General features: G+C 39.4%; 1 protein-coding gene and 1 long non-coding RNA gene across 16 annotated transcripts in view; one reads left to right on the top strand and one right to left on the bottom strand.

Moving 5' to 3' along the window:
• The window catches only part of ANO5 (anoctamin 5), a 54,112-nt gene that overhangs the window by 14,962 nt on the left and 24,970 nt on the right, over positions 1–14,180 (top strand). For 3 of the 15 annotated variants that reach the window (XM_068684946.1, XM_068684956.1, XM_068684951.1), the window contains 3 exons: positions 2,615–2,665; positions 7,889–7,933; positions 9,072–9,185. In XM_068684946.1, coding sequence (XP_068541047.1) covers positions 2,615–2,665; positions 7,889–7,933; positions 9,072–9,185 — 210 coding nt within the window. The remainder of the gene's footprint in view (positions 1–2,614; positions 2,666–7,888; positions 7,934–9,071; positions 9,186–14,180) is intronic. The other 12 variants (XM_068684947.1, XM_068684958.1, XM_068684953.1 and 9 more) reach the window with 6 other exon arrangements.
• LOC137857856 (uncharacterized) overlaps positions 1–14,180 on the bottom strand; it is a 197,891-nt gene that overhangs the window by 253 nt on the left and 183,458 nt on the right. The window contains exon 5 of the long non-coding RNA XR_011097298.1: positions 11,241–11,374. This is a non-coding gene — a long non-coding RNA (uncharacterized lncRNA). The remainder of the gene's footprint in view (positions 1–11,240; positions 11,375–14,180) is intronic.

The raw sequence follows: 14,180 nt of genomic DNA on the forward strand, positions 1-14,180 counted from the left end.
TGAAATCAGTAACTCAGACAACCACTCCTGTTAGGGATAGATGACTGTCCTAATTGAATCTCGAAGTAGAATTTACTGAATTAGTCTTTATAGAGATCCTGTTCTAAGGAATAAATATCTCTTATAGTCCTTTCAGGCAAATTGGAAAATGAATGAAATCAAAACTGAGAATCTGTTTTTCCTCTGTACTTTATGAAGAGAGAGAGTATACTATGGGACAATTCTGTTTAATAGCATGTTTTGTGGGAGATTGAATCACAAGATAGTTTGTAGTTTATTGACATCTGTAAGAGGCATTCACTGAAGATGATTTGTCTGCTGTTCCAACTCCCTAGTGTAAAGTCACTTTAAATATGTACAGTGTATGCACGTGGACCTTGAGTTCCTCACCCTCACAGTTGGTTGCACTACTTTGCATGAAGCTGTAGGGCTGTGCCCCAGTCTGGCTGTAAGAAGTTAGAAGTCCTTTTTTCACAGCTATATAAAGTTTTCACCTTTTCTGTTAATTTCACACCAACAAAATGCTCACTAAAAATTCTGTTACTCAGTATTTTCTATATTGTAAGTTGATCATGAGAAGACCTGAGAACAAGCAGCTGTTATTCAAACCAGGTAGTTAGCAGAAGTAAATTGGCATAACTCCATCAAATGTATTAAAGGAATGTATTTTACCAAGATTAGTGGTATGACTCATGGATTATTTTTTTTTTTTCTTGAGAGCAGCAGGTGCTACTGTACCTTCTCTAGTTGATTCAAAATGAGTTGATTTTTTTTTCTGGAAAAATCCCACCATCTATGTACATTTCTGTCATTCTTGTTCAGTTTTCAATGCAGACCAGTGGATTTTTGGGAAGAGAGAAAAAAGAAGCACTATTATTAATATTGTGGAAACAGACCAAATTGGTTTCCACGTCTAGTTGGACGTATGAAAAGGCTTCTTTCAAGTGTAACTACAAAACATATTCAGAGGAATATGTGAGAGAGAATATGCTAAAGCCTTCTGAGAGAGGATTGTGAAGTACGAAGGACCAGCTGAACACTGCTACCACTGGTGCCAAAGTGTTTTACTTACTGGCTTTCATCTGAACAAAGTTGGACTATGAGTGTTTCTGAAAGCACTGCTTAGCTCTTGTTCTGAGGGCTATGTTTTATCAAGGTAGAAGCCCTGTTGTACAGTACGTAAATTTTGGCATTTAACAGAAAAATGGTCTCTCTACACCAACTTGAATGCATAAGAAAAGGTATGCTGACTGGCAGCAGTTTTGAAACACTTAACCCCCATGACTCCAGTTAATTCATTTCAGACAATTGTACTGACAGCGAGATGAGTTCCCTGGTTTAACAGAAAAGCAGTTGACAAGATGCACAGGAACATACAGAGGGTTTTTAGCTAGACTCTTCCAGCTCTGTGTTGGCACTTCAGTTTACCAAGACTTATCCTTGAGTAAAGCATTGTGGGCAGCTTAGGGCCAGTGGGTGGCTAAAGCCTGCACCTGCATCTGATCACACACAAGCTGGGAAGCTGTGAGTGGAGGGCGTGCAGGAAGGAGAAGTGAAAGAAAAGCAGAGGATGGGTGCTGGCTTGGACAGAGGCAGGTCGGGAGTCTCAGGGAGTCTCTCACTTTCACAACACAGTCCTTCTTACCCTTTGCACCAGTTACACCGGTCTGTTGTGATTTTTTTTTTCAGAAGCAAATCAAAAGATCAGTGTGAGAACTTACTAACAGAATTAGACACTGCAAAGCATTATTCTATCCAGTAGTGAAGCCTGATCTCAAATCCCTTGCTCAAGCATTTATATAGCCGTGGGCCAGGAGCGCAGATAGCTCGTGGCCATCTCTTTGTAGGATAATTGCTTTGTCAAGTCCTCTGTGGTGCTGGCAGTCCCATCATTCAACCCACGTGTGGAGCGTGGCCAGGGGACGTGGCAGCACCCTGCAGGCCCCCAGGCAGGGAAAAAAGGAGCACATGGGTCTGGTACAGTGCAAGTCGGGGGGCCCTCGCCTGGCTGTGTATCAAAAGGAAGCTGGAAGTCCTCCCAAATATCACTAAGGATAACCAGAACGGTTACTGATAGATGTTTGCCTTGTATACACTATGAGATTCATTATTTGTCTACTTGAATCCATTTTTGTTCAGTGTGTGCATGGTGTACAGTTTGTGTTGAAAGAATAAGTAGGCATCATATTTGTTCTGAATGCAATTGCAAAAGTCTGTTGTGTACATTTGGTCTGATGTTCAAATAAGTATTGCTAGAAGTTGTTGTTTATCAGTTTGTGAACTGCAGTCTGTGCCAAATTGTTTATGGACTTGAATTTTTATGATGGACATGACGAGGAATACTGTATAGCTTTTATTAAAAGTAATTCTTAATGTTTTAAAATCAATACTGGCCACGTAAAAGTCAATGGCTGTAGGCTAGAGGCCCAGTTGATCTGAGGAAGTAAAGATCTGCTTAAACTTTGAACAACTGGACTGAAAATCCAGCAGTCACACAGAATAGCTTTGCAGCAACCCGAAGCTACACAGTTTTTCCTGAAATAGCCTTTTATTTTAAAGCATCCTTTGCATCATTGCTAACAACGTTATGTTTTTCCCGTGATGCCACTGGCAGCAGGGTCTAAGCAGCACTGAGACTACTTTACTCATCCCTGATCGTCAAGTGGTAAGCAGTAAGAAACATTCATGCTTCCTTGCATGAATTTGTGTGGCGTCCTCTATTACCATATGCCAAGAAGTCCCTCACTAAAAAATTTTCCAGTTTCCAGAAAGCCATCCTTTGAAAAACAATTGCTTTCCTAGCATGTGAAAATGAATGGGGCTTTTGAGCCTATTCCTAGGCAATGGCTCCATGAGCGCATAATGTGATGGCTTAATTGAGAAATTCAAGGTAATTAAAAGGGTTCAAATGGTGAATAAGAGACAAAATTGAAAAGTTAATTATTGGTGGAGAAAACTGGAAAGTTTGCTTTTTTTTTACTGTTGTTTTGGGTTTATGGGATATAGGGTGTTCTGACTGCGGTGTGACTAACAATGGGAGATCCTTTTTCATGATGATAATCTGCAGGGTTTTGAGTCAGCATGATACTTGAATGTGTTTTAACCAACACTGGCATCATTTGAAATGTTGAATATATTTCTTATTGTAGTAAAAATAATATGGAAAGGCCCATAATATCCTTTCATTGAAATTCTCAGATGATAATTGTAGAGATTATCAAATATGTCGGAAAACTAGAAATCTCCGCTATTTTATGGAGAAAAAAGTTAACTCATTTAACATAACTGGAGAAGTACATGCTGAGGTGTATTCAGATTGCTTGCTTACATTGGGTTCTGGTGTCTTACATTAACACATGCTCTCTTGGCATACTTTTTATTTTTCTTTGTTCTATTCTTGTTTCATTTGTTCTTTCGTCCAGAAAGGCTTTTACCGCATATTCAGATTTCAATGTAAACATCTCAAGTGTCTTAAACTGCTTTGAAATGCATGTTTTTGAGCCTTCAGGTTGTATTGTAGCTCAAAATTGAAAGACAAGTGTGCAAAAATAGCTCCCTGAAGTAGGCGGGGCTTTTTTGGCTTCTTTTGGTGGCAAAGGTTATGGTTTTGAATGCAGCTGTGTAGCCTGCGCCAAGCATAACTGGAAATGGTGTTGAGCGTGTTGTTAAGGCACTCCTTGGAAGTGGTGAGTGCTGCAGCTACCTGGATTCCTCCAAAGAAGAAGATGGAAGAGAACTTCATGCCGAGTACCTCTCTGGTCTGACAGCAGCTGAGTTCACTGTGCACGAACTGCAGAGGAATTTGCTTTTTTTTTTTTTTATTTTTGCTAGAGTGCCTGTGTATTTGCATATGTCATGTAAATGCATTTACAGGAGCTTTTTTGCTCTTCAAAATGGACTTCTATCGAACAGGTATGTTTCGAACAGCAGGATGTTACTCAGGATGTTTGTCCTGGAGCTGTCAGCATGTTTGCTGCCATGGAACGGGCTGTGGTACACGAATATTCAGCTTGCAGTAGGAATGAGCCTGTTCATTTTGTTTTTAAGCCACCGATTGTTGCTTGCCCTTCCAGGTCTAGAGCTTTTTATTGTATTTTGGTTCACATTTCATTCCCTTATGTTTTTGTGATTTTTTTTTTCAGTATTCTGAATTTTTTTTCCTGCAGTGGGTTGTTAATTTATGAATTGCCTAATTGCTTTATAATGCAGTCATACTGGTTTGTTACGATGTCTGCAATAAAAACTGATTGTGTGCATGATTATCTGAGGTTAAATATACATTTACTTTGTAAACTCAAGCTTGTAAGCAAGCAAAATACTGCTTGTTTTGGTTTTCCTTGTAATCTCAGGAAGCTTTCTTCTCTGATAAAGTACAGTTACACAATTGCTAGCTGTGCTGATGGGGATATTATTGACATAATTGCTTAGAATGCCCATTACTCATAGCCAGAGATAGTTCATTGTGCTGCATGTCTTGGATTAGTGCTGGTTACCACTTTATTACTGAAATGACTGCTCTAAATGATCTTTCAACTCTGAGATACAAAAAGCAGAAGGTGATGAAAGAAGCTGATCCCTGAACCTCCAGCTCCAATGCTGCAGGGTTGGACCTTTATGAAATAGGAAACCGGAGATTGTTTGGGAAGTGCATTTCTCAGTGTACATGTAGGCCCCAAAGAAAGCTGCAGTTTTCTGACAGGTTAATCTGAAGAGCATTGCTCTAAGCAGAGTTCCTCCATCTTTGAAGTACAGACAACAAGAGGGCTGGGATATTTAGTAGTGAGGCATATTTGGAGGAAACTCCATAAAAGCAGAGAGTAAGCCTAGCAGTGTGTAACAACATACATTTCTTATGTGGATGGCCAGAAATAGAAATCCTTCCAAATCCTGTGTAAATACATGGGATGAAATCATTCATGCCTGGTATAAAGGCACCTGAAAATACATTTGCTTTTCCAGCTACTATAAAAACATGAGAGTATTGAAGGAAAGATGACTGTATTAACCAAGGTCAGGTACCTGTGTGTTTGGGTAGGTGAGTAAGGCTAAGGAAATATTTACTACAGTCTCTCACTCAGTTTCAATCCCAACTTGTTTCTCTGAAGCACTTTCTGTTAGGGTTTCAGTGGCTGATGCTGCATCCAGCAGCTTGCTTCCCCCTCTGCTGTTAGTGGTGGCTGCCTTGTTTGCTTTGGACCTGCAGAAGAGTATTTGAACCACCTGCGGGAGGGAGGTGGCCAAGGCTTATTCATGAAGTATTTGGACAGTATTTAATATGTGCAGAAGTTTTAATGGATTTAAGTTCAGAGCATGACCACCTGCTGGCATTTATACACTCTACCCAAATCCATTTGGGCAGAAGTCAATGTGATATTTTTGTCTTGAGCTATGCTTTATTTGTTTCCCTGCTGACGTTTTAATCTTTCCGGCAACCTCTCCTGTCTGAGTCAGGAGTTCCTTCTGCGGGGCTGCAGTTTGCCTAATGCCAGGACCGCAGTCCGGTTACGTGGGTGGTTGGTTGGTTAAACATGGTCCAACGCACCAACCTCGGAGAGATGTCTAGACGGAAGTTAACAATTCTGGGAACAACTATTAATATTAATGTAATTCCACGTGTATCCAGTTAATTTGTACTTATGTAGTTATGTGAAAAGAAAAATAAGCTCTTCATGCTAGACTGTTACAGTGTTCAATTAGTTGATCTCTCCAGATGCTCTGGAGACACTTAGCTCTTACAGAGATTATTAGACTATTAAAAATGAAAAGTTCCTACAGGAAAATGAGTAGTTCTTGCAAATCTGCTTTATTAATCTGGTTTTATTCATCTTCTGGAAGTACTGGTAAATGCTGGACACTGTCAGTAACGATTTCTAGAGTCAATGACTTAGGTTGGAAGGGAGGTCTGGAGGTCTCCTTGGCCAACCTCCCACTCAAGGCAAGGACTTGAAACTTGGATTGGGTTGCTCAGCTGGGGCCTTGCTTGGTCACGGTGTGCTATCGCTGAGGATGGAGATGACGCGGTCTCTTTGGGCAACCTGTTGTACTTGTTCCTGCTCAGCCACTCCCTCAAATCCAGTAGGAATTTTCCTTGTTGCAACTTGCGGCTGTTGCCTCTTGTGTTTTTCACCATATGCTTCTGAGAGGAGACTAGCTTCGTTTTCTTTTCTGCAATTCCTCATTGGGTATTATTCAATTATTCAGAAGCTTCTGCTTGCTGTCTGTATTGTGCTAAGAACCATTCATTTTGCTACTGGTATTACAGAAGATGCACATCACAGACTATCAGCTATGATGAGGTATAACTTAATAACTGTAGGTTGTCCAAGATGACTTAGTTCGAACACAGCTCTGAAAAGAGCTGCTCAGAAGTAAGATGCAGTCACTCATAATGTTTTATGATTCACAAATACAACCAATGCATATTATCAGCATTTCAGGTACTTCAGCCCTGTAAGTGCACATTTATGCCCAGCATAGCACGAGCATATAAGACTGATCTTTTTTTCCTTGTGAAATCCAAATGTAGCAAAATGGAAAGGAATAATTTATGGGCTTAATAGGTAGGCTTGTCATTATCCATGATAAACAATTCTGTGTAAAGGAGAGAACTGCTTAGTTGCTGTTCTCAAAGCAGATCCAAGGCTGACTACTGCACCTTCTGAAATGGCTAATGACCGAGCTGGGCTCTGATACATCTTGGAAAATAAGCAACGTTTGAAGGCACTAAAGATAAAATATAACTCCAGTTTTGTGGAATGACCTAATTATAACTATGCTCCCCAAAGAATTTGGGACACTTATTTGGCAGGAGCTTTTTTGAAGCATATTATTTTTATTGATTTTATTTTAGCTTATATGGCTTTGTTGTTCGCTAGGACAAAGTCTGTGTGAGCATCCCTCTGCCTTTATACGTTGGTGGTTGAGGTAGCCTGATTATTATGATGATTCCTTTATACATCACTAGAATGCAGTTTAGGGTTTAGTAATATTGAATAGTGGAAGTACTGGTAATATTGTTTAGGTTTCAGTGTGGCTTTATGCACTAATCAGGTTAATCTAAACAGCTGCAAGTTTTAGTCACATATTTTTTACAGACAAAAGTGTAAGCACACAACAGAAAATGCTGTTCCTTTTCTTGGATTCCATGATTTTTGTGGGCTATACTTAGTCTTGCATGATTGTGTGCTGCATTTGGAAGCAAAAGCGTTTTCAGAGGTAGCTGTCCCAATTTCAGTTCTTAGGAAGTAGCCTGTCTTAATTGGTCTGCTGTAAATATTTCTTAAGGGGAAGAAAAAGAAAAAAAAAAAGAGAAACAAAAACAACAGAAGAATTGCTAAAGAGAGAAAGCAGAGGACTGTAGTGTTTTCAGGAAATAATTTATTTTAGCTGTCTGTGTTACTCTGACTTGCAGTGAAGAGCTTTGAAGCTCCCAGAAGACTGGTATAGCGTCAGAAATATGTGAATTCTCCAGAATGCATTTTTGCTTCCAAATGCATCATTGTAATAGCAACATGTGTGCTCCATTCATTAGCTGGAGCTTTTACCTTTGCATTACATTCAGAGAAACTTTCTTACTGGTCTTTTAAAATATGCTTAAATGTCCAAGTAATGGCAATTAGCATTTTCAGAATTATTACTTTGAAACACCTGAGTTTGTTTTCAAAATGAATGCCAGCACAGTTCTCCCTTTAATAAAAAAAAAAAAAAAATCCACGGCCATCCTGTTTGTGGGTGGTTGTGCTTTTTCTAGTACCTGGAGGCTTCTTCTGGTTTGCTCAAGGCCACAGCCTTCTCGGTAACTTGAGGCAGGGGGTACCGCTGGAAGCAGCTCCAGTTGGGGTCTTAGAGTGGAGTGATGTGCTTACTAACTACTTGTTGGTTATTCCAGCAGAGTGGAAGGAGATTTAATCTGTTCCTGAAGCGACGTCTCAGGGTAAAACAGTGATGAATGATATTGCAAGTGGCTTGGATGGCTGCAGTAATAACATGCTTCACTGTGTGATGTCTTGTATTAACTGGGAGTTCACAGTCGCAAATATTTTGTGCTTTTTCAGAGAACTTTTTCACATGCATCTTGATATGATTTAACAAGGAGCAGGCAGAGACATATTTCCCTGAATTACTCGTCTTGGCTCCTACTCAAATAAAATGAAAACCCAATTCGGTCCTTTATTACTAAATGACAATTTGCTGATGGATGTGGTCTAACAACAAAAAAAACAAAGCTTCTTTAGCATGAAGTCAAATTTAGTCCAGGATACTAGCTTCTAGAGCTTTGCTATATGAATCTCTAGTCTTTTAAACAATTTGGTTGAGCTAAATCCGAATAAAATAAACAATATTATCTAATATTAACTTTTTTAGCAGTGAGACAATAGCCTTTATTTGCTTGATATTAATTGTTGTAGCTTACTCACCAGAAAAGATCATCTTATTAAACCAATATTCTGGCATGCCGATATGAATGAAAACATGAATTTTAGTTGATCTGTTAGAATATTAATTTTCCTGTTGCGTTGATGCATTTTATTTTCTTATTTTTTTTCCTCAGTTTTGAAATGTAACCCCTGTATTGTTTGTGTTCTAGTTTTGTATGTGATCCTTGCTGGGACGTATTTCTCTGTACTGGTTGACTTTTTGAATTGTGTTATGTAGAAGAAAATGCATGGAGCTTACTTTTTGCCACTTGCTTCAAGTTGATGAACTGTGCCCTAGGTTGCTTTGGTGTAGAGTGGCGTTCCTACTAACAGCAGAAGAAATCACTTGTTGTGATCATTTGTGACACATTCTAAAAACTGTGAAAGAATAAATGGTAGCAGCTCACTGGCTACACTAACATATATAATATTTATCCTTCAAACCAGTTGTGTACATGCAGTATTTGTGGATATAGGCAGTTAATTTGGAAATGATTTTAGCTGCATATAGCCCTTGTTAAAACTTGACCGAGTGTACCTTGAGTTACGAAGAAATGGAAAAATGGAGGCAATTTGAGAAAACTACTTTGTCTTCTGTTATTTTAGAGCAACAGCAATACTTGATTTTTAATTATATGCCTATATCTTCCACAGATTGATAAAAGACATCAAAGCAAAGATTCAATTTTCTTCAGGGATGGAGTCAGGAGAATTGATTTTGTTCTCTCCTATGTGGATGATCTTAATAAAGAGTGGGAAAAAAAGCTGGTAAGTTTTGCTTTTCTGAGATGTTCCTGATTCTTATCTATCCTAACCTGAGTATCAAATTGCAAAGTCTTTCACATTAGTACACTCAGCTGGAATTGAACTTTGTAAAAACATTTTACAGAGGCGAAAAAAGCTGTTCTGTGTACAGAAATTTGTGCAAGTTACTGTTGTGCATTGAGACTCAATTTTACTAGATTTTCGGAGGCTTTATTTCCTGAATTGATCACTCACCATTGATTAAGGCTGCTCAGTATATCATACAATCAGCTTAATGCCAAGTAACACAAATGATTTTGCTTTCTTCATTTAACAGTCTAATAAAAACTGAGGCTTTGGTGGAACTGTATCTGTAAACAATGTTAAATGAAGGGAAGTTTCTTCTAAATAAAGCATTATCCAAATGAGAAGTAAAGATAACATTGTTTATATATTTTATACAAATGGGCTGTGTTTTGATTATTCACCCTTGCCTTCAGTTAACAGAAAACTAGATCCATGTAAGTATCTGCGTAATTTTCCTTTTAAGAATTGAAAAAATTTTTTGTTCCTCTGCATAAAACAAGTGCAGCATCTCCTCTTTGAGCTTTACCCTGTGTTTGGTTTGTTCTCTACGTATATCCTCATTGTTTTAATAAAATATTTGAAATGTCTTTGACAAGAGAGCTCCTGTGGAACAAAGCACAGTATAACCACCTCCTAAGTAACAAGCAAGTTTGGGCTCCCCTCTGAAGTTCCAATTAGTGATCATCCTTGAACTTGTCAGCAAGACCCAGTTGCCTGAATGGTAACAATTGGGTGGACAGAATCAATAAATGACGTGTTGGTTCCTTGCTCTCACTGACATTTGAGCAATACTTGAATTCAAGCTATTTAAAAATCCAGTACTACAAGATGCGATCAGGACAAATAATAAACTTACATACAGCATAACATTTTAAAAAAAAAAAAAAAAAAAGGCAGGGTTTTTAATGAGTTTGTTTCCTTGTTATTTGCTGCGGGCTTTCTGAGCCAGAAAGGGTTATGTTTGCACACTATTCTCTAATAGTTATTTCCAAAGTTTGCTCTAGAAAAGAAAGGGGGAGGGAAACAAACCACAACTGAAAAGCCATTCTCACGTAATCGCATTATTCTTAAAGATAGGGCTTTCTGAAGAAAATAAATTATAGCAAAGCTTAGGACAGAATCAGAAGCAAAACTGAAGGTCTGTGAAGTAAAGAATGTTTTTCATCTATATCTTGTCATATTTAAGTGTTTCATAATTAAAAATGATAATTTCCTTTGAACAAAACGTGCAAGATTGGGCTGGTAATAAATAAATAAATAAATGCTTACTGCTTCCTTTATGAAGGAAATACTGCTTTCGTTAAAGACTTAGGCTGCCTGTACTTGCATGCAAATATGATCTAGTGTAGAACACAGCCCCTGCCTCTTACTCTTGTTACCGTGAAAAAGCAAGAATCTCTCTCATCAGCTGTTTGATGCCTTTCCCTGCTGGGGCATCTCTCTGTCTGCCACTTTCAGTTACTCATGTTGGGAGACTTGCTTGGGAGACGAGTGTTACATTATAGCTGTGGCATCCTAGGTTTATACAAAGGCGTGCTTTTTTAAACTCACCCTGCTGCTTTATCAGGCCTTGGCGGGCTGTAATCCAGCTAATTTCTTTTTCTACCATAAAACAAAATGCATTTTAAAAAGAAAGGAGAGGAGGCCAGTCAGCGCAGAGAGGAAAAAGATATCCATGCAAAGTATGCGAAAGCAACTCTTAAAATAAATATTTTCCATTAGTCATACTCCAATAAAACATGGGAAGAAATGGAGGCTATTTAGGTAATATTTCAAGTTGGAAGGAAAATGGAATCATAGCCAGACGAGAGACCGTGTACCTGGGTGTCATTATTTACTGAAGGATTGACGTGGAGGGGGGAAAACCAAGATAATGTTGTGGTTCCTCTTGGACATAAAAATGCTTTTAGTTATGAAGAAGCATCTGTCTTGGAGGAGAGTAGAACACCTACATGAAGTTTTGTGAGATTTCATTCTGTATACATCTCTTACCAGCGGAAGTTGACAGCACCATGAAAGAAGGCCTTGGTTTTGTGGCTCTGCAGGTTAGCACTGTGCTCCCAGACTGGGCAGGCGTGGAGATGTTGGTGTTACAGCACATCAGTTCTCATGTAGTTCTTGAGAATCTGCAGAGAAAGTGAAATTTACCCTATTTTTATGCTCAGCATAGGCCTTGATACAATGAATATGCCAGTAAGTTAATATAGACATGTCGGCTCAGAAGTACTGTGCTGTTGTATTTGTTGGAACGAAATCCAAATATTGACGCAGTGCAGCCTTTGGAATTTGCTTGATACTGGACTTGTGGTTGTACGGTTGTTGCTGGAAAGAAACTTGCTTTTCTTCTACTGTAGTACAATGATACAGCAAAATCTAAGAGCTTAGAATAGAAATGTTTACAGGAAGAGAATAACAGTTGTGACAAAGGGTTTTGTTTCCTTGTCTTGAGGAAACAGCTTTATTCTGCATTTCTAAGAGAGGAATGAAAAAGTTCTTTGTGTGCTTCCCCATGGCTCTGATACAGATGTAAGAGGCGGTCTGTTCATCTACTCCCGTAGCTTCATGCAGAACAAATGCATTAACTTCTTTGATGTTCCCCAGAACCTCTCCAGCTTAAACTCTGTTTTGAATTTGCCTTCTATAAGCTACAGGAATAAATCCTAAAAGCAAGGTCTCTGTAAACAAAAATGAAGATTACATTTTTGTGAGACAGAAGTTGTATTTTCCTTAAAGCCTCTAGGAGACAGCAGTATTGTATTTTATCTGTATATGAAATATATGAGAATATGGAAAAATTAATAAATTTTTAAAAACATGTTTAAGAAACTATTCAGGTAGGACCACGCATGATCTTTATTGCCCATACGTGCATTTCTACACACACACACACACACACACACACATAAAAAAAAAAAAAAGCACGGAGACTTTGGGATTTCTGGGCAGAGTAATTGTTGCTTTCTGTTTTTACTGGAAGCAGACTCCACCTGTCCCTGTGGGACACGGAGACACAAAGAGACATTATCTAGACACCTCCAGCTTTTCAGCGTCTCTGGGAGAAAGCAGGAGCTGCTCTGACACCAGGTAGCCCAAAGCCAGGGAGCCAGCAGCTGCAGCAGGCTCAGGTGCGGGCTGCTCCCTATGCAGCCCTTTTGGGTGCCAGCTGGCAGGAGCCCAGTGCAACTGGGTGCAGAATTCACAGGTGCTTTGCAGCATGTGGCTGTTCCTACAGGTGGTAGTTGTTTCCCAGTGCCCTATGTGAGGCTGTGGTCAGAAGGCTGAGCATCCTGATGTGCTTTTTGTAAGACTGGCATTGCCTACCTGAAGGGAGGGGAAGAGTAAGGAGGGAGGCACGGGTTTGACTAAGCAAAGTGTTGAATACTTTAAAAGGGTTATTTTTCTGTTTAGTGATTATTTGTACTGGCAATAGCAGCATTGTTACCAAGGAACAGATCTGGAACAGTTGTCTGTGTATCTTGAGTAGCTAATTATCTAGTGATGCATCTGCACTGGGCATATTAGTGCTGGTGGACTTTGGATCTTGCTTTGTTAATCTTATCAGGAGGGTTCATTGTGCTGAAGCATGCACTAAGGCAAAGTCATCCTGTACCAGCCTGGGGGTTAGCCACAGCGTGCTGGGAGAGGTGAAGGCTGTATCCCCCACTATCCTTTGTGGGCCACAGTGGTCTCAGAAAATATGGTTTCTGCCTTTTGCAGATGCTTCTGAGAGATTTAAGAACTGTATTTAAACAAAATGTGGGGAGGGGAATGAGCCCACTATCACTGGCCTAATCATGGGATTATCTTCCATCAACCCCCTGTGACAGCAGGGCAGGGTCTGTAGTGGAATCCCAAGAACGTGCCCCGAGTGTGGCTTTTTAGGGTTGAGGGAGTGAGCTTACAATTGTTATGTGTATATATTAAAAACACAAAAAGTGGCACTGGGCCAAGAGTACATTTTGTCCAATGTAAGCCTTTCATAGCAATATGAAGAAATACAGCATTTGACAAGAAAGGGGAGTAATGTTTTAGTTTTGTTTGTTTTTCTAGCAAATTGATTTGCTTTTAAAGATGGCTGTTTCAAGTGGCTGCAAAGTACAGTATATTCACGTCTTTCAGAGAAGGTGGCTTACGAGATGAGAGCAAGGTGGTAAAAAGAGCGTAATTTCTTTTGGAGCAGTTCAATTTATCATCCTAAATAAATAGTAAGAATAATTCAGTAATCAGGGCCGTACCCTTTGGCTCTGTCTATTGCTGGGCTGCACAGATCAAGGAGGAGCTGACTGGTGAGCATCTGGTGGCACAGAACCCCTGGGCTGACTTGCTTGGATCTCCTCCAACATATACCAGGGCAAGAATGCATGGCAGTGTGCTTTGTTTGGAGAAAATGTAAGCCAGGACAGCACATAGCTTTGGATACAAGACTCGAATGTCAGCTTTTATATACCACTTCTGAATGTAATTGTAAATCACTTGCTAGTTGTATTGTTTTCTCTTAGATCAGCAGGTCAGCAAACACGTTCTTTGGTGTTAATAAGGTACACATAGGCAGGTTTCTGGGATAGATTAATTAAAAGAAATACATGGAATTGTGTTTGCCTCAGTACGCCTCAGGAGTCACCATGATTCCGGAGGTCATCTAAGTTAGTGTCTAATTTAATAACTAATGATATTTGGCAAAATTGGATGTTAGAGGTTAAAATGCAATGCCAGTAACACAGTAGATACAGCAACACATTTTAGCGTAGATCTGAGGGCCATTAAACCTGTTCTTCAGTCTGTATTCATTAATCTGAATAGTTCATGCAAACTCTGATGTAACTAGGTCAGCTTGCTTCTCACAGAAACACAGCAACATAAAATGGGCTGAAGACTTCGTTTTTTTTCCTTCTTGGTGTGTGTTGTATAAGGCTATGGTAGAGAACGTGTCAC

The sequence above is a fragment of the Anas acuta genome, chromosome 5 (assembly GCF_963932015.1).
Source record: "Anas acuta chromosome 5, bAnaAcu1.1, whole genome shotgun sequence".
NCBI lineage: Eukaryota > Metazoa > Chordata > Aves > Anseriformes > Anatidae > Anas > Anas acuta.